Source organism: Natator depressus, chromosome 2 (assembly GCF_965152275.1).
Source record: "Natator depressus isolate rNatDep1 chromosome 2, rNatDep2.hap1, whole genome shotgun sequence".
Classification (NCBI taxonomy): domain Eukaryota; kingdom Metazoa; phylum Chordata; order Testudines; family Cheloniidae; genus Natator; species Natator depressus.
This window is the reverse complement of record NC_134235.1, coordinates 246502187-246521538: the sequence shown is the minus strand read 5'-3', so window position 1 is coordinate 246521538 and position 19352 is coordinate 246502187. Positions and strand designations below refer to the sequence as shown.

Below are 19352 nucleotides of genomic sequence, written 5' to 3'. Positions count from 1 at the left end.
AGCTCCATCTAGGTTGTATTTCCCTAGTTTGTTTATGAGAAGGTCATGCGAGACAGTATCAAAAGCCTTACTAAAGTCAAGATATACCACATCTACCACTGTCCCCCATCCCCAAGGCTTTTTACCCTGTCAAAGGAAGCAATGAGGTTAGTTTGTCACGATTTGTTCTTGACAAATCCACGCTGAGTGTTACTTATCACCTTACAAATGGGTGATAAATACATACATTTGTGTCATAAACACAACCCAGACACTTCTCAAAAAGGTTTGTTCAGTATTAGGAAGAACTAGGGCTTGAGCTCCAAACTACTCCACCCTGTTTAACGTTATACATTCTGACTAGATTTTAAAGCAGCCTGCGTCAGCTTGTGCATGCAAATGGACACATTTGCCTAGGTTGCAGACTCACCTTCTGATGGAGCTTTGTGAGCTTGATAAATGGTTTGGTCACATGTTAAATGAAGGCTTTTGAATAAGGTCTAAATAGAGACTTACCAGCCCAGTTCTGTGCATGGGCAGACTCCTGCACCCACCCAATGACCCACTGGGGAGCCCCACAGAACCTTGCTCATGTGGAGGGCCTTGTAGGATTTGGGCTTTATTCATTGAGTGTCACACCTGCTGGGTCTGCAAATTCTCACTATTGCTTGTATCAGCCCATTGGAAACTCAAACTTGAAATCTTCTTTCAAAGGCCAAATATTCCCATCATCATTTGCAAAGGGCTGCTCCCACTCTGATCTAAGGCCACCTTCTAGCCTCTCCCATCAAAGCACACCTCTAAGGGGAAGCTATCCCATTCCCATCCAGTAGACCTATATAGGGATTTTCCTCTTAGCTGCTGGAAGGCACAGCAACCTCCTTGCCTCCCCTCCATTCTCTCCTTGGCTGGCTACTCAGTGGGACTGATACTCTCTCACTTTGCACTGGTGTAAATCAGGAGTAGCTCCATTAAAATCAAGGTGCTACTCCTGCATTAGGGCCCCTGCAACTTCCACTGAAGCCAATGAGAACATTCCGATTGACTTCAACTGGAGTTGGATCGGCCATTAGGTGAGAGCAGAACAAAATTATATAACTTGTAGCTCCCAGTGTATTTCAGTTGCATTCAGAAGTCAATAGCAGAGCCCCCCTGTGAATAATGCAATACCTCTCTATATACATTCATGGGAAAGGCCATGTAGCACAGTGGATCATTGGTAGCTGTATGTTGCAAAGGTTTGGCATTACAAATGTGTTTTGACTATTCTTGTATTAGAATTAAGTTTTCTCTATCAACGTTATTACAGACGGAGTCATTCATTCTGATCACATTTCTAAAACAAAACAAAAATGAGAGTCTTGTTAAGTCTACATTTCTCATTTAATGAAAGCTGAGTCAGGAAATGTGGCTTTTATTTTTGGAACGGGCTGCACTGGAGTGAAAACCGACCAATACGTTCTCTTTATTTCTTTTCAAGCTTCTGCCTTTTCTGAAAGGTATTTGGGACTACATGGCATTGATAACAGAGCATATGAGGTAACTGCATGGAGTTGAGCACAGAGCTTTGAGCCAGTGTGCGCACTTTCATGACAAAATGTAAACCTTTCTTTAACTTTTTAACCCTGTCTTCTTATGTACAATTTGGGGGAGGAGGGAAATACCAAAAACAGTGCCTGCAAGTAATAAAAAGGTCTTTGTTGGCAAGTTATTTTGGCTTTAAGTCTACAGACTGACTAGCTGTTTTGGTTTCCTTGAATTTAACAGTAAAGTAATTCATAGCCTTGTCATTCATTAATCCTCAGGCTACCCCTCTAAAACAGGTAGGTATTATAAGCCCCATTTTACAGGTGGGAAATCTGAGGCAGAGAGGTTGAGTGACTTGTCCATGGCCACAGGACAAAACAGTGTCAAAGCCATGATTAGAACTCTGTTCTGGTGCTCAGCCCATTAGATCATGCCTTTTAAGCTACAGTCCATTTAAAGTCCCTTTAACATTTCACCCCAGGATGAGCTGCTGATGGTGGTAAGCACAGAATGGGTATTTCAGAATTCTGAAGCTTGAGTTGGTGGTAAGCAGACCTCTGGGCTTGGGTCGAGCAGGGTTTAAAATGAAGATAGCTCATTAATTAGGGCGTGATTGTTTAGGGTGAGAGGGAGGCTCAATGGGTGTGAATGCTTCAGTTATTCTGAAGAAACTAGAAAAGAGTAGCTACATGGAGGGAAAGGGTCACTGGGCTGTGTCTGTAAAGTGCGGAAAAATTGGTGCTAACCCTGCACACAGCCCGATGAAATGGATTTTGCACAGGCATTCACCACTGGGGTTTGAAGAAATTTCCCACTTCACAACAAAGAAAAATCAGCCAGAGCCCCTGTGCGCCTCCTTCAGAGGTAGGGCTCGTGGGTAGGTGATCCATATAGTGAATTCACTGGCCTTCTGAAATTTCACAAGCGTAGTTAGGCCATGGTAGGTTTTTTTTTCTAGAAATTTGAAGGCAAATGAATCAAAGTGAAAGGGGTTCCAAAGCAATCAGTGTTCTCATTTGGATGTAGTGCGAAATAGCTTGGCTGTATGTTTCTGAAGGTTGGGGTGAGTAAGTACGGGTACTTTTGACTAGCTTGGGGAGGGAACTATTTAACTGTTAAATGCCATTGACTGTATCTGTGGAACATCACAGTGTTCTAAGTGTGGCCTGCTATGCCAGACACTGATGTAATGTGTGCTTCCTAAACACCACAACTAGGCCATGTACTCTCTAGGAATCAAGGAGCACAAGACTGCCATTTCCTGAGCCATGGAACTGTGATGTGGAATTTATAAAGGCTGCTGATGCAGACTTTATAAACCATATTATTCTCCTGGAGGCAATGTTATAACAGAGGGAGCAGCATGCGGGGAACTAGATGAGAACCAAGAGTCTGTGTGGAAGGATGTTCCCTGCTGGGTTTTTTTTTTCACCTGTGTATGCTTACATTCAGGTTTCCATTTGTTTCCTCCCTCCCCCATGTCTGCTTGATAACTCTGTTTACTGCTTAAATGCAAATTAAAGCAAACACACATTCCTTTGTTTAGGACAGATTTGTTTGCTGACTTCTGCCTGGGTAGGGTAATGAGGAAGATGTGCTAATAACATCAGAATCTTATTTGAAAACTCATAACTTGCTTGTCAGCATTGTCATGGTGAAATATATATAGCAATCTAAGCTATAATTAAGTTATGATACCTCACAAGGCATACTTTGTACAAAGATTATTACAATAGTGTGTAGGGTGTGAGTGCAGGGGTGCATCCATCACACCCACCATCTACAGTTGGGGCAGGATTGGTCATGAAGGGCAGGAAAAGGTTAGACAAATAGACAGCATAGTTCCTCCTCCATTCTGCTGCTGTAATGATTCAGGCCGCCAAGAGGAAGAGGTTGCAATGATATCAGCTTGTTATTCTGGTGATCAAATATAAAACAGAGTTAAGTGCTACTTTGCTGTGTATACAGAAATCACTCATTTCTGGCATGATGCTTAATCTTACCCGCAACTTTTATCTTCACAGATCACCAAATTAGCACACAGAGTCTCATTACTGAAAGATCAAAAGTTTTTGATCATTCATGCCACAGCTGATGGTAAGTGAACTCACTATTTTAGCGCGATACATTGCGTAGTTTATGAGACTCTGATTTTTTTCTTAATTAAATTTGCCACTTTTATGCATTTATTGATCCTAATCTGATTTTACAGAAAAAATCCATTTCCAGCATACTGCAGATCTTATTACACACCTAATTAGGGCAAAGGCTAATTACAGCTTGCAGGTACAGTATATGTATGTTTCCATTTTTCATACTTAAACAGTCACTTTGCACTTTGAACAGAAAACAGATGTTATGAAGTAAGCTTTAGAAAGTCCTCACTGTATATACAGTACAATATAAAAATACAAATAGAACAGTAATTGTAAGTCATATGTATATTATATAGTTCCTCTCTCTCTCTCTCTCTCTCACGCGCACACACACACACACACACATTATTATCATTATTTAGATTTGGCCCAATCCTGCAGTTGTTAGAGCTCCATTCGTATGTTCTTACGCTGGGATTTTCAAAGGAACTTGGTATTCAACTCCTGCTGACTTTCAGTGAGAACTAGGAGCCCAGCTCCATAGTCTCCTTTGAAAATTACAGTTTTAGAAGTCTGTTATAATCAACTGGCATTCATATAACATGTACAAAAGTTGCCTGTTAGATCTGAATTAAAAGCACAGTTGAGATTATGTAGGACAGTTCCTTTACAGAGTTATCAACGTTCCTTCTAACAAAAAATAAATTCCTTTTTCAACAAGTTTACATTCAACTTTTTAAGTAATGAAACTCTTTTAATTCATATTGCAAGGAGTAGATCCTAAGGCCTTATCTACATAGGACTACACTCATTTAGTTCAACTGGTGGATACCCCTGTGTGGTCACCCTAAGGGCAGGTCTACACTACAAAGTTTTGTCAGACTAGCTATGTCAGTCAGGAATGTGAAAAAAACACCGCCACCTCCAACCGGCATAGCTGTGCTGGCAACACTCCCAGTTCATGTCCTTCAGGACGCTGGTGGTACAATGATAGAAAAACTCCTTCTGTCAGCATAAGCTGCAGCTACACTAGAGGGCTCTGCTGGTATAGGTATTACTTTCAAAGCATTCATACGTAGCTAAGGCCTATTTAGGTTTAACTTAAACCTGATCAGAATCTACTTTTAAATTGAAATAAGAGTGTCCACACAGACGTTGGCACCAATTTAACTAAGCGGGTTTAAATACAGTCTGTTCGGTTAGCCAGTGCAAGACAAGCCCTAAGTGCCACATGCTAGTGTTTGTATTGATGCTGATCAGCTAGAGCTGGGCCCGAGCTGCAGAGGTCAGCTCTGGCTGGATCCCAGGTGTTCAGATCTGGGACTGCAGTTCGGGCCCCTCTTTAATCTTAACGTAAAGCTACTCATGGCCTCCTTGGTTCCTTTGCAGATATACCCTGACGAAAGCCATTACTTTAACAGTGCAGCTCTTGAGCAACACTTGTACAAGTCCCTTGTCAATTTCTTTGTGGACTGTTTCAAAGTTCAGGACAAACTCCCGATAGTCACACTGAAAGAGGAGGAGGAGGAGGAGGATTAACCCTTTTGGTTCGTGCAAAGCACAAGGCCGTTCTTTATAACAATATGCAACTGAATCATTTTCCTGGAGAAAGAAATGTTATGTTGTTAGCATGTGTTTAAACGAAACTGAAAGCAGCTCGCCTGCTTGACAGACAGCAACTCCTTCCTGAATGGAAGAACATTGAGCATGATGAACTCAGCAGAAACTGCTGTCTGACATGAATCCGTCACAGACATCACAGTCTTCTTTGCCACAAAATGACTTCTGGAGTAAAAGGCTCTCAAGAAATTGGACTTGAAGGACCACACCAAGAAACTACCTTGAGGACTAGAAGGTTAAATGGCCCTTTTGCATTCAAGAAATGAAGCAGTAGCAATGAAATACATCATCTCTTTTAGGGTTACCATAGTTAGCATCCCGTTGTGTCAGATAGAACTTAATAAATGGAAAAGATTATAGCACAATTATTTTAAAGGTACTGATTCATACATATTTGCCTGCTCTCCCCCATGTTTAGAAGATTCATCACTGCTATGGGGCATACAGATTCTAATTATACCAAGTATCACTGTAGTTACACTAATGTTTAATTAGCCTCATGTAATTAATTACTATTTTATATTGTTTTTACCTGTTCCTCTTTACATTTGATCTCATGCTCACCTTATCAGCTTCACCACTTGTCATGGATGTGGAAGAAAACATGCATTGAACTAACTAGACCAGTGTTTTTCAATTGCTGGGTCATGACCCTAGAGGGGGACACAAAAGGCAATCAGGAAGGGGGGGGCGCCAGGTGTTAAATTTTTATTACAATGTAAAGCAAAGAAAATCTTGTTCCCTCCCTCCCGGCACGCGCTTACCCTTCAATTATTCTCTGTTAGCCTCTCCAAGCACACACTTAAATAAATTATTTTGGGGCAGTTCAATGGCTTGTGTTATACAGGAGGTCAGACTTGATGATCACAGTGATCCCTTCTGCTCTTGGGATCTATGAATTTAGGCTTAGCTTTGATATCATTTTTACTCTTAAGTAAATGTAAGGGGGTTGCAAACATTTGTTACTTTGAATAAGTGGTCAGAAAAGATTGCGAACCGCTGATCTACACTCTGGTAGAGGGAGTTTGTATCAGATACTTTGCTGGTCGTCTTGTGAAGCATTAAAAAAGAAATCAGAATGGATAGATTTATTTCACATGCTGTCTGCAGCTTAGTTTTGATTTTGGATTCCAAGTCAATGATTATCACATTCCACTTTTAGTTATGTCTTCTGCTTGCAGGAGGTTTGTAAAATCAGAGCATCTAAAATCATACTGGTCTGTGCGGGGGTGGAAAACAATGTTTAAAAACCCAGGTGAAAATCGTTCAAATCTCAAAAATCATTCCTTCACCTCCAGTTACCATATCATAAAGATTTTGGCTAGTGTTGCTCCTTGTAAGATATTCTGACCAAATGTACAGCCAGGATTAATATTGTATATTTCATTTTGTTGTATATAAAGGAATGTAAGTCAGTTATTTGTCAGGTCTCCAATCCAATATTAGTCTTGTGTTGAGCATGCACACTATAACCTTCCTTTGCTGATCAGGACTCTTTAGAAGTACTAGCTTGGAAATATATCAATTAATGTAATTTCTTTTCTTGTTTTGACAACTTGAATGTCAGCACCAGTTTCTACATTTTTACACAGTACTGTGGGTAAACTCACATCCTGACAGCAATGATGATGTATCCATTGTGCTCCTTAATGTGTCAAGTTTTTTTTTATTTTAATCTCTAAGCTTTGACTGTTGGTTGTAGTTAGACCATCCTGGACACTATACTGGTAAATCACAGAAGCAATCTAGTTTGGTTTGGGGGGGGTTTCTTTAATTTACAGTGCATTGATATTTTGCGAACAGGAACTACAGTATAAATCTACTTTACTCGGCAGTATGCCAAATAGACAATACGAATGCTGGGTGTCCAGGTTTTACTACACTAAATGGGCTCAAAAGTCTGAAATGAACTGGGTCGGAAAAACATCAAATCTGCTCTGTCCGCAATCTTTTGTAGGAGGACATTTACGATGTGGCATGGTAGTGTTCGTTCATCCATGAAATAAAACATTATTTTACCACCCTGCTTGCTACTTTTTGGTTTTTAGTTAAGTACTTAAATAATAGTTACCATAAGTGTGATTTCTATCTGAGTTGGAACCCAAGCCCCAGATGAAAAGATGCAATATATAGCATCTCAATGTGACTGCAGAAAACCACTTACTGAGCACATCACCCTAAGGAGTGATTGCTGTTTCTGAGGAAGACATGAAGTGCTGTGTAGAATGTGTTCAGTCCAAAAGAACCGGCTAATGCAGGGGCGGGCAAACTTTTTGGCCTGAGGGCCGCATTGGGTTTTGGAAATTGTATGGAGGGCCGGTTAGCGGATGGGGGCATGGCCCGGCCCCCACCCTCCCCTGCTTCTGGACCCCTGATGGCCCCCCCCCAGGACTCCTGCCCCATCCAAACCCCGCTGTTCCCTGACGGCCCCCCCTGGGGCCCCTGCCCCATCCACCCCCCCCCCCCCGCTCCCTGTTCCCTGACTGCCCCTGGAACTCCTGTCCCTGATTGTCCCCTGCTGCTCCATCCAACCCCCCCTCCTTCCTGACTGCCCCCCCCAGGATCCCTGCCCTAGTCAACCCTCCTGTTCCCCGCCCTCTGACTGTCCCGACCCCTATCCACCCCCCCACCCCCGACCACCACCCCCAAACACCCCTGCCCCCTTACCGCACTGCCTGGACCACCGATGGCTGGCGGTGCTACAGCTGCACTGACCGGCTGGAGCCAGCCACCCCACCGCGCAGCACAGAGCACCGGGTCAGGCCAGGCTCTGCAGCTGCTCTACCTGGCAGGAGCTCGTTGCCCCGCCGCCCAGAGCATTGCGCCAGATGCGCAGTGAGCTGAGGCTGCGGGGAAGGGGGGAATATTGGGGGAGGGGCCGGGGGCTAGCCTCCTGGGCCAGGAGCTCAGGGGCCGGGCAGGAGGGTCCCGCGAGCCTGATGTGGCCTGCGGGCCGTAGGTTGCCCACCTCTGGGCTAATGTGAGGGCCTCTGTTATTCAACCATCTTTTCTGACAACTGTGCTCTTCGATGTACATTCTCTTTCTCTCCCAGAAGAGTCATGAGTGTCCTTTCTACCTTCCACCCCATTAACCTTGGGGCCACCCCAATTCTTGCCTGCCTGTGGCTGAACAGCAAGGACATGGGCCAGTAGTCTCAACTAGGGAAGCTTGGCCAAATGGACTTTTAACATCAAGGACAGCAAGTTGCAACGAAGACCACAAAAGAGTGTTTAACTCTCTTGCCATCTCTCCCCTGTCTCTTCTGCTTGAAGAACGACGGTTTTCAGGTTAAAGTGAAAGGACTGAGAGTGAGAACGTGCTATTCCAACACTGATTTCCTGTGTGATTATGGGCAAGTTACCTGTGGGTGTGTGGGTGTCTATCAGTAAAAGGGGAATGATACCCATGGCTACATGGCATTGAGCTCCTTGGTTACTAGGGAAGGGCTACATTTTCCTCACATCTTATATGTATCCTCTGTCAAATTGGAAAAGAATCCTTTATTGTTATAAGCGCTGGTGTAAATTGGAGAGTTTTCTCCCATTACAAGCCTTGGCTATCTTCCGTCCCCCTTACATACACACAAATGTTACACACTACCCTCCACCTCAGGCTGCTACCTCAAGGGGAGTTGGAAATCTGCACGCCCAGAACTCACCATTCCACCACAGGATTTTTTCCCTGTTATCCCTTTAAAAGCTTAGGGTCAGGTGCTTGCTCCTGGACTAATATGGAGGGGGTGGATGGCACATTTTGCAATGGCATCTTGCTAATTGTTTAGGTCACATGGCCTAAGCTCAGAATGATGTGACATTATCTGATTCAGTGTGCTGGACCCTATCTCTGAAGGAGTGCAACAAGCAGATTTCACAATCAACAAGGTAATGGTGGACAAAGTCATTTTAATCTCTGCTACCAGCAATTCAGGCATCAAGAAGATTTGTCATTGCTATGGGCGTAAGGAGTCCAGTTATCCAAAGTATTGCTGTAGTTACACTACAGTTTAATTAACTTTATGTAATGAATTACTATTGCATTGGCTGATCGAAGTGAGCTCTTAACCTTCAAATTGATGGCAGTGTTGTCTGGCTGGAACTTTTGAGCATTGCCTCTGATCAATTCCAAAAATTCAAGGACCATTCAAAGCATGGATTGAGCAGAACCCTATTGATTTGGGGGAACTAAGGGACACAGAGCCCCTGCCAGCTGGTGAGCAAACCCAAACACCTTTGTAACTGTCTATAGATAAAAAAAAAACAGCGGTTGATGGCAGCCATTAACACCTTCCAGCAAATCCCTCACTCCCCACCCTCCAGCCACCATATCTCAGCTCTATTCACCCTCCCAATATAGTTTAACTTGTTGACTCCCTGAATGACTTACCTCCCAGACAGAAAGACAAGAAATAAGAACTGGGGGGAATTGTGGCACATACAGAGCCCCTGCCTTGGTGGGAGAGAATGGAGGACCCTGTCATGGAAGAATGGGGGAGGCATACGGACCCTTGCTAAAGGAAGAGAATGGGGGTAGGGAACATGGATACTCAGCTGTGCTGTGGCACGGGGGACCAACAGGGCAGGCACACAGCCATTGGCAGGGGAAGGGGGTAAGAACAGAGGGACACAATGAGCACTTGGCCTGAGCGGGGGTGTGGGTTTGTACAGAGTCTCTGAAATAGAGATCAGAACATAGTTTTTGTGAAGGGAAATCATGCCTCACCAACCTATTAGAAATCTTTGCGGGTGGGAAGATTAGCAAACATGGACAAGGGTGACCCAGTGGCTATAGGAGCTGTACTGGGATCAGTTCTGGTCAACATACTCATAGGTGAGCTGGAAAAGGGGAGTAAGCAGTGAGATGGCAAAATTTGCAAGCAGTACTAGATTACTCAGTCCAAAGCTGACTGCGAAAAGTTACAAAGGGATCTCAAAAAACTAGGTGACTGGGCAACAAAATGGCAAATGAAATTGAGTGTTGGCAAATGCAAAGTAATGCACATTGGAAAACATCATCCCACCTATAGATACAAAATGGTGGGGTCAAAATTAGCTGGTACCACTCCAGAAATTGGTCTTGGAGCTATTACAGATAGTTCACTGAAAACAGCTGCTCAATGTGCAGCAGACATCAAAAAAAGCTGACACTGTTAGGAGCTATGAGGAAAGGGCTAGCAGATAGGCCAGAAAATGGCATAATGCCACTATATAAGTCCACAGTATGTCCACACCGTGACAACTGCATCCAATTCTGGTCAACCCATCCCAATCAAAAGATATATTAGCCTTAGAAAAAGTACAGTGCAGGGCAACCAATATGATTATGGATATGGAACAGCTGCCATACATGAAGAGAGTAAAAAGACTCAACCCTTTCCGTTTTGAAATGAGACAACGAAGGGGGATATGCTAGAGAGCTATAAAATCATGACTGGTGTGAAGAAAGTTGAGGGAACTGTTATAGACGCCTTAATATAGCACAAGAACTGGGGGGGGGTCACCCAATGAAATTAATAGGCAACAGGTTTAAAGCAAACAAGAGGAAGTACTTCTCCATCCAATACACCGTTAATGTCTGGAACTCATTGGGGGATGTTGTGAAGGCCAAAAGTGTAACTGAGTTCAACAATGAGTTAGATAAATTAATGGCGGACCGGTCCATCAACGGCTGTTAACCAAGATGGTCGGGGCACAAACCCATGATCTGGGTGTCCCTGACCGACATGAAAGGAGCCATTCCCTGTCGTCCAGGCCCAGGGTCTAATTGCTCTGTTCTGAAGCCAGGCTACTGGGCGAGCTGGGCCATGGTCTGCTTCGGTACAGCCAGTCGTATGTAATGCAAGGAACCCCTGGTGTGCCCAATGAGAGGCGTTGACAGAAGCAGCGGCAAGTGCAACCCTCGAATACAGTGTTCACGTGTTGCTCTGTGTTCTTTAGACTCATGCTCACCTATTAGCTCCTCTCAGGCCCCCTACAACCCTTCTCCAGGGCAAACAATGCCCCTCCCCCCGGGCCACACCGCAACCTGTTGCTGGCTAGAGGACTGGTGCACCGTGGTGTAGCAGGCCGGCATGTTCACTCCCTGGCTGGTGGCACGGGACACTCACTCCCCTGGTCTAGTTGAGCGGGAAGCCTCATATCATCCGCTCTAGCCTCCTGCAAGGGTTTCACGGCTCTCGCTCTCTACCCACCCCTTGACTCCAGTTGTGCTACGGAGGAGGCCCTGTTCTTGCACCCAGCCCATATGTCATCACAATGCTTCTGCTTTGTCCAGGCATCTGGAAGCCCATTGCCCAGTTCCTGTACCTAGGTTTGTCAATATTGGTCAGATGTATTCCTGGAGGTTCCATCACATGACATAATTTTTAATTAAAGATTAATCTTTAATTCCTGCAGACTCCAGGACAATCCTGGAGGGGTGGGAACCCTACCTGTACCCAGTAGCGCCTCCTCCTGGAGCAAGGCAGACGTACCAAGGAAGGGGATGCACTGGTTGTAGAGTGCGCGAAGGCCCCCACACAGCAGCAGACCCTGGTGCCCCGGCACAGCCGAGCAATGCAAGTGTGACACTGCCGCAGGAGAGGCCCTGGTCCACCGGCTGGCCTGGGGCCTCTGACCCAAAAAGGAACTACAAACCAAGCTGTGCAGTGCGGTGCAATGCCGTTGACAATACTAGAGGCAGGCTGGCTTAGTGGCTAGAGCTCTGGAGTGGGACTCAGTCTGAAGACCAGGGGTGGAGGGGGGCTTCCTCACCCTGCCACTGACCTGCTGGGTGACTAAGGCCACTTCTCTATGGCTCAGTTTCCCAGCTGTAAAATGGAGCTAATGCTACTGCCCTTCTCTGTAAAGCACTTTAATAATAATAATCCAGAGATTTCAAAGCACAGCTAGACTGTACCCTCACAGCATGACAGACATTGGCTCTGTGATGTTGGGGGGGAGGGGGGTAGAAATAACAAGTGGGAGGAAGAACATGGCCTCAGTTTCCTATTTTAGTAATTGTATGGGTTTAAAACTCATTTTTCTCAACAAACATCCTCCCCCTTTCCTGTTCACATCCCTCTTTCTGACCCGGAACACTTTCAGCCCGGAGCATCAATGCGTTCTCTGGTCCACTGCTGACCCCTCCTCGGCCTCACCACCGACAAATACGAATAAAGCTGGAAAGCATGCCCATGGCCCCCTTGCAAGGCATTGGCTATAAATAAAAACCAGGGCCAAAATCGATAACGATAACCAGCAATATCCACTTCATTCCTTGGGAGCGTTGTGTGGTTTGTATTTATTCCCTCTGTGGCTGATTCGCAAGGCCCAATGAGTCCTTTTCTAGTGTAGCCCCCCCACAGGAGCCTGGCTGCTTCAAGGATGCATTTCAATGCTTACTGGCCCCTCCCCAGTTTGCTTTGCAGTCCACCCGTTTTATTTAGTTGTGTACCTTTGGCTGCGTTGGTGCAGAGCGGGATTGTTCAAAGAGGAGACAGGGGCTGGATACAGTCTTTGGAACCATAAACCAGCTCGTGCACTGGTCACGGACTTGATGGCTACAATGAGTCTGGCCAGTCAGTGTCCTGACAGCCACCCAGCACCAAGCACAGACTGGGACACTGCACACCAGCTGTGGATTGGTCACATTAAGGGCACTGGATTAGCTTTCACCTGGCCCATGCTCACGCTGTGGCTACATAGAATCATAGAATATCAGGGTTGGAAGGGACCTCAGGAGGTCATCTAGTCCAACTCCCTGCTCAAAGCAGGACCAATCCCCAACTAAATCATCCCTGCCAGGGCTTTGTCAAGCCTGACCTTAAAAACTTCTAAGGAAGGAGATTCCACCACCTCCCTACGTAACGCATTCCAGTGTTTCACCACCCTCCTAGTGAAAAAGCTTTTCCTAATATCCAACCTAAACCTCCCCCACTGCAACTTGAGACCATTACTCCTTGTCCTGTCCTCTTCTACCACTGAGAATAGTCTAGAACCATCCTCTCTGGAACCACCTCTCAGGTAGTTGAAAGCAGCTATCAAATCCCCCCTCATTCTTCTCTCCTGCAGACTAAACAATCCCAGTTCCCTCAGCTGGTACATGGTACAGTAAAGCCCCACTGACTCAGGCAGGCATTTATTCAAAGAGCAGGGCTATTAAGAATGTCCCAGATAACACCACACCCCCCCCCCCCCGTGATCCTGAATTTATCCAATACACTATTGAAAATTAGAGGAACCTACCTCCCCATGGCACACCTTGCCAGGCCTCGTACGCTAGGACTCATTCCTGTCACCATTCATTCAGCACGAACTAGCCTGGGCCTGATCCAGTTTCCATGCGAGTCAGGCTGGCTGTGGAGGTGAGAGCCTGGGGCACCGCAGGGAGGAGGTGTGAAGGCTGGTGTAGGGGTAGGGCTGGGATACCTGGGGACGAGCTGCAGAGTTGGGGGGCCAGGTAGGAACCGGGAGGGGAAGCACAAAGCTCCAGTGGGGTACAAAGCACTGGGCTTACAGCAAATTTCAGCTTACAACCCCATGCACACAGTCTCTTCAGTCCGGCTCTTTGCCCACCTGCTCCCCTTCACTGCCTTCATTCATTCAGTCCTTCCCGCCCCGCTGACTCCCTCTATACAGCCCATGCCCCACATGCATCATGCTGCCTCTGCTCTCCCTGTGCCACATGCCCTCCCCCTCCAGGGCCACTGGAACGTGGCCACCGCAGCAAGAGTGACAGACCTTAACGTGACCTAATGCAAAGGCACAGGGCGCGATAGCTTAAATTAAAGGATCCACTCTGTTCGCTGGATCAGAGAGATGCCCCTCAGAAGAGCAGTTCTGAGTCCTTCCAGTAGAGGGCAGTGGTGCACACTAGGAAATACCTGGCATGTCACACCTTTAAGGGCACACATTTTAGCTAAGGCATTCTCACAGCCTTTGTGTGAGGGGCATGCGTTTAAATCCTCAATTTAGCGAGGGAGAAACTGAAGCAGATAGTTTAAGGCTACCCTTTTCAAACTTGGGTGCCTAAAATTAGGCACTTACATGCATGTCTATCTAGCCAGGTTCTGGTCTAGTCTTAACATAGCCATCATGGCTTGATTGTCAGCGGTGCTGAGCACCCACATCTCTCACTGGCCTCCAGTGGGATTTGGGGCTGGGGCGTGGGGGGCGGTGCTCCAAAGGTCAGGCCATTTCCAGGTGACTAAACATAGATTTTTAGGTGCTTCACTATTAGTGCCCAGGCTTGAATTGTTTCACCCAAGTGGCTTGCTCAAGATGCAAGGAGGACACAACTGCAGCACGAGGGAGGGGATTTAGCAGGTCCTGGGTCCCTGTCCTATGCTCAGACCACTAGCATCTTTAGTATCCTAGTTTGTTGAACTCAAGGTATGACATTCTGTAAACTGAAACTGGGGTGAGGGCACCTAAGTAACTGGGCTGAAGGGAAATATGTCTCATGGAGCTGCTTCTGCTCTTACTCCCCACAGACATAATTCACTTGGGCCCAGATTCACAAAAGTTAGGCTTCATTGATTTCATACGGACACAGATTTCAATGGGAGTTAGGAGCCTAAAGACCTTTGTGGAGCTGAGCCATAATCCCACCTAAAAATTCATGTGCTGCCTATGAACTGGAGCTTTGGTTTTTCATAAATGTGTAACCCTTCTGCCAGGTGGAGCCGGCAGCACTCAGGGCCTGGTTCAATACCTAGGGGTTCCTTTTCAATAATACAACACAGAACTGGCTCGAGCCCCCACCCAGTAACCTGGGAAAATTACACACTACCCCTGAGCACCCCTGAGCGGCAATACTTCCCCTCTTGCAAGCACAGAATTTGAGTGTAGAAAAGAACTTTTAATGAAAGGAGGGGTGTCACCCGACATTAATTAGGGAAAATGCCGCAAGAAGGATTCATAAACCTAAAACAGTGAGCAGGACACCCACCCCCCCAGAGTGCGTGGGACAAAGCCTTCTGCCTCATGTTCTTGAGTTCTACAACCAACAGTTCCTCTATTGCACTGCGCTCCCTCACCACACCCCGCTCACAGCGGTTGTCCTGGGTCAGAGAGGACCCAGGGGTCAGAGGCGCATCTTTATGAGTTTACCTCCCACCCAGGGAAGACGGCACCTTGCTTACGTCACTATCTGAGTGCTTGCTTTGCCTGGCCGCTCTGCCAGCCACGGTTCCTCTCCGCTGGCTGACCCACCAGCCGCTTCTTGACTTGTCAGCCGCTCGTTGCCTGACAAGCCGCTTGGTCGGCTCACCACCTTACCAGCCACTTTCTCGCCAGCTGACTGTCAGTCACCTTCTGCTGCCACCTGCCTCTCTGCTGTGACTTCTGCACATCGGTCTCTTAGTAATTGTCAGCTCTTTTCAGGCTGGGCAGAAACACTGCCCCAGCTCAAGTGATTTGGGCTCTCAGTGATTTTTTTTTAGCTCTTCGCAAGCTGGGCAGAAACACAGCCCCACCACAGCTGATTTCAGCTCTGATTGAGCGTTTAAAATAACAGGGAGGCTCCCAATGAAGCCTATTTAGCTCTTTCTTTGAACAGTGGGGAGGAACAGGTTAAACCAGACTTGGGACCCTTGAGGAGAGGCCACATCTTCTGGCTAGGACACCTATGCCCACCCCTCTTATTTTCACAGAGCTCTAGCATTGGAGCCCCTGGCTTAACGAGGTCCTTTCAGCTGTGGGTGCCCTCATTTGCCCTCTTCCCCTTTATTCATACAATAATAAGCCCTAGGGTGGACACAATTGTACCAGCATAAAAGTGCCTTATAGCAGCATTGCTCATTTGCCGTACTATACAGGAATGAGCTATCCTGGCATACGGACTTTTAGACACACAAGCTCTCACACAGCCAGCACACTTAGGTCCCTTCTGCACTACATCTAGCCATGGTAACAAGCCGTTTGTTAAATTAATGGGTTCTGCTAAGGCGGTTGGTGTGGTTTCTGCCAGTGGCTGGGAGAGGGCAGCAAACGTTTAAGACATTTATAAAAAGAACATTTAACAAAGTGCCGTCCTGTGCCCATCAATCAGTGTGACCAGGTTAGCAGAAACTATTTCAGTAAAATATTCCTTTCTGGGCACAGCTGCATACTGGAGTCAGGGCCAGACACAGCTGTGACTGGAGACAGAGCAGACTGTACACTGTGGAATAACAAAACATGCTCCCATGAACCATGCTTCACCTTTAAACTTTAATGAGGTATATAAATTAAAATGTGTCTCTTTTTGGTACAGCAAACATTATACAAATTGCGCTCGGTGTCCTGAGATCTATTCCTTCATACTCACTGGTACAAACACACAGGACATACGTTTCTCATGTCTGCAGCAGCTGTTGTCAAAGTCCTGAAATGTAATTTGTGCTGAGCAGCCACAGGTAATTTGAACTGACATGCAATTTGTCTTGAGGATTGGCAGCTGGATTGCACAATCATTAAAATGCCTACTACCCACTGTCTCCTTCAGGACGATGTTCTAATAAGATAACTCCTCTGCTATAGCTTCAGTAAACCCTCAAAACTCCAACAGAAACTAGCACACCAGACCCACGAGTCCAGCAAAGCCGCTCTCTAGTAGCATCCAGCCACTTTGTGTCTACAATGGCCTGTGCATGTTTACCATAGCTCATAGGAAAGCCTCTCTGACATACAGGCTCTCCAACTGCTACTAAATACCACCCGATCAGCTCATTCATTTGTCAATCAAAACCCTTCTCTGTGATGATGAATCGGTATGCAACCTGTTATACCAATCAGATCCATGTCCAGCTTTAAAAAATGGTTTCCCATTGTAAAGCTCCAAATTTCAAAGAAATTTGGCTTTTGAGACACTGAGTGCTGTCAGGGAGATGGTGTCGTGTTTAATATCTACAGTCCTCGCTTACAAGCCTGCCAAGATACTGAGCTGGGGCAGCCCACCTATAAGTAGTTTTCAAGAGTAATCCTCTGAATGGGATAGTTCTCTATCAGATATACATTATTGCAGGTTTCAGAGTAGCAGCTGTGTTAGTCTGTATCCACAAAAAAAGCAGGAGGACTTGTGGCACCTTAGAGACTAATAAATTTATTTGAGCACAAGCTTTAGTGGGCTACAGCTCACTTCATCGGATGCATGCAGTAGAAAATACAGTAGGACGCTTTTATATACACAGAGAACATGAAACAATGGGTGTTACCATAGACACTATAATGAGAGTGATCAGTTAAGGTGAGCTATTACCAGCAGGAGAGAAAAAAAACTTTTTGTAGTGATAATCAAGATAGGCCATTTCCAGCAGTTGACAAGAATGTGTGAGGAACTGTGGTGGGAGGGATGCGGGGGGGGGAATAAACATGGGGAAATAGTTTTACTTTGTGTAATGACACATCCACTCCCAGTCTTTATTCAAGCCTAATTTAATGGTGTACAGTTTGCAAATTAATTCCAATTCAGCAGTCTCTCGTTGGAGTCCGTTTCTGAAGTTTTTTTGTTGAAGAATTGCCACTTTTAGATCTGTAATCGAGTGACCAGAGAGACTGAAGTGTTCTCCGACTGGTTTTTGAATAATTCTTGACTTCTGATTTGTGTCCATTTATTCTTTTACGTAGAGACTGTCCGGTTTGGCCAGTGTACATGGCAGAGGGGCATTGCTGGCACATATCATATTGGTAGATGTGCAGGTGAATGAGCCCCTGATGGCGTGGCTGATGTGATTAGGCCCTAATAATGTAGTGATTATTACAGTTATTAGCTCTTGTCCCAGGGTTTAGCACATCATAAATGCCTCCTATATTACAACTCCATTCTCGCCAGTTCCACACCACACAGTGTTTTGTGAGAAAGGCTCTGGAATGTATCACCCCACAACCAGTGATTACTGCAGGAGTTGTGGAAATAACTTACGGCTCCCTTTACCTCCTAATGACTCTTTGTGGTTTGAGAGGGCAATGCTAGCACTAATATTAATTAGTTATGCAGACTTTGCCTGTGTTTTGCACGCTTCATGATTATTATTAGTAGCACCTACAGACTCTGACCGTGCTCAGGATGCTATTGTGCTAGGTGCTGCACAAACATCCAATAAAAAGTCCCAGCCCCAAAGAGTTTGCCATCTGTATAGAAGAGACAATATAGACGGGAAACAGTAGTGCAGACAAAGGAAACCTGGCCAGGTCAGGAATAGGACCGTGGTCTCTTACCACTCCAGCCAGTGCCCAGTTTGACTGGACCACACGGTCTCTGCTTTAAAGAGTAACTCACCATTCACTTCCCTTTGAGAACCACATCATTGAACCCTGCTGCATGGAGATACTGTTGCTTCTATATCTTCAGCTACAGTAAGCTACAAAAGCACAGAAAAAGCTGACCTATGTGTCCAAAGCATGAGATCTGTTTGCTAAGCCATCATGTCAAGACAGGCTTTGAGTTGTGGAAATTGCACTGCTTGTAGCTTTTAGAGGTGCTTGGCGCAGCAGGAAATACACACATACAGAGATCAGTCGAGAGCAACAAAGATAAGGAAAGGTGCGTGGTGTTCTTACCTTGGAACTATCAGCCCAGCCACTGACTGTACCCACACCCTCCACCCGTAAACACTAATGGGAAAGTGTCTTTTGACTAAGAATTGGAAAACTTTAAACCTTATGAACTGTAGGGGAGTTATCCTTGCCTAGCAGGAAAGGGATGGACTAAATGACCTAATCAGCTCCCTAACTGCTCTGATTATATAATTCCAAGGAAACTGAGCTGGAACGAACGTTCTCTATAGCCACTAGTGGCAGAATATAAATGATTTATTGTCATGCAGCACATACCAACAGCAGACAAAAACTCAACTCACACTTCTCCGACAGTGTCTGCAACCTCTGTTCCAATAAGCAGAATGCTGAGTCACATCCCAGAGCAGTGCACTTTCAATACATGGACCACCCTTATTTTTAAAACACAATATCCACAATTTCTCCAGTCTGCCCCTCCAAAACAAACTCTCCCTCTCCAAAGTACTTAATTGAAGCGAGATCTGTGGCCCCAGTTTTTGCTTTCCAATGCCCATAAGTTTTTGACATGCTGGTAGATGCTGCAGCCATATGTACTTTAAAGATAGGTTCAAGGCTACATCTGCTTTTCTGGACAAATGTTAACTGTTATATGAT

At 45.7% G+C, this 19352-nt stretch overlaps 1 protein-coding gene and 1 long non-coding RNA gene across 8 annotated transcripts in view; one reads left to right on the top strand and one right to left on the bottom strand.

Annotated features, from left to right (window-relative positions):
* Nucleotides 1-7222, top strand: part of DPP6 (dipeptidyl peptidase like 6) — a 783294-nt gene extending 776072 nt beyond the window's left edge. For 5 of the 7 annotated variants that reach the window (XM_074946293.1, XM_074946296.1, XM_074946291.1 and 2 more), the window contains 4 exons: nt 1460-1518; nt 3531-3603; nt 3719-3792; nt 4992-7219. In XM_074946293.1, the coding sequence (XP_074802394.1) occupies nt 1460-1518; nt 3531-3603; nt 3719-3792; nt 4992-5141 (356 nt within the window). In that variant the 3' untranslated portion in view covers nt 5142-7219. Of the gene's footprint in view, nt 1-1459; nt 1519-3530; nt 3604-3718; nt 3793-4991 lie in introns of all 7 variants that reach the window. The other 2 variants (XM_074946297.1, XM_074946290.1) reach the window with 2 other exon arrangements.
* LOC141983301 (uncharacterized) overlaps nt 1-19352 on the bottom strand; it is a 56862-nt gene that overhangs the window by 28976 nt on the left and 8534 nt on the right. The window lies entirely within an intron of this gene.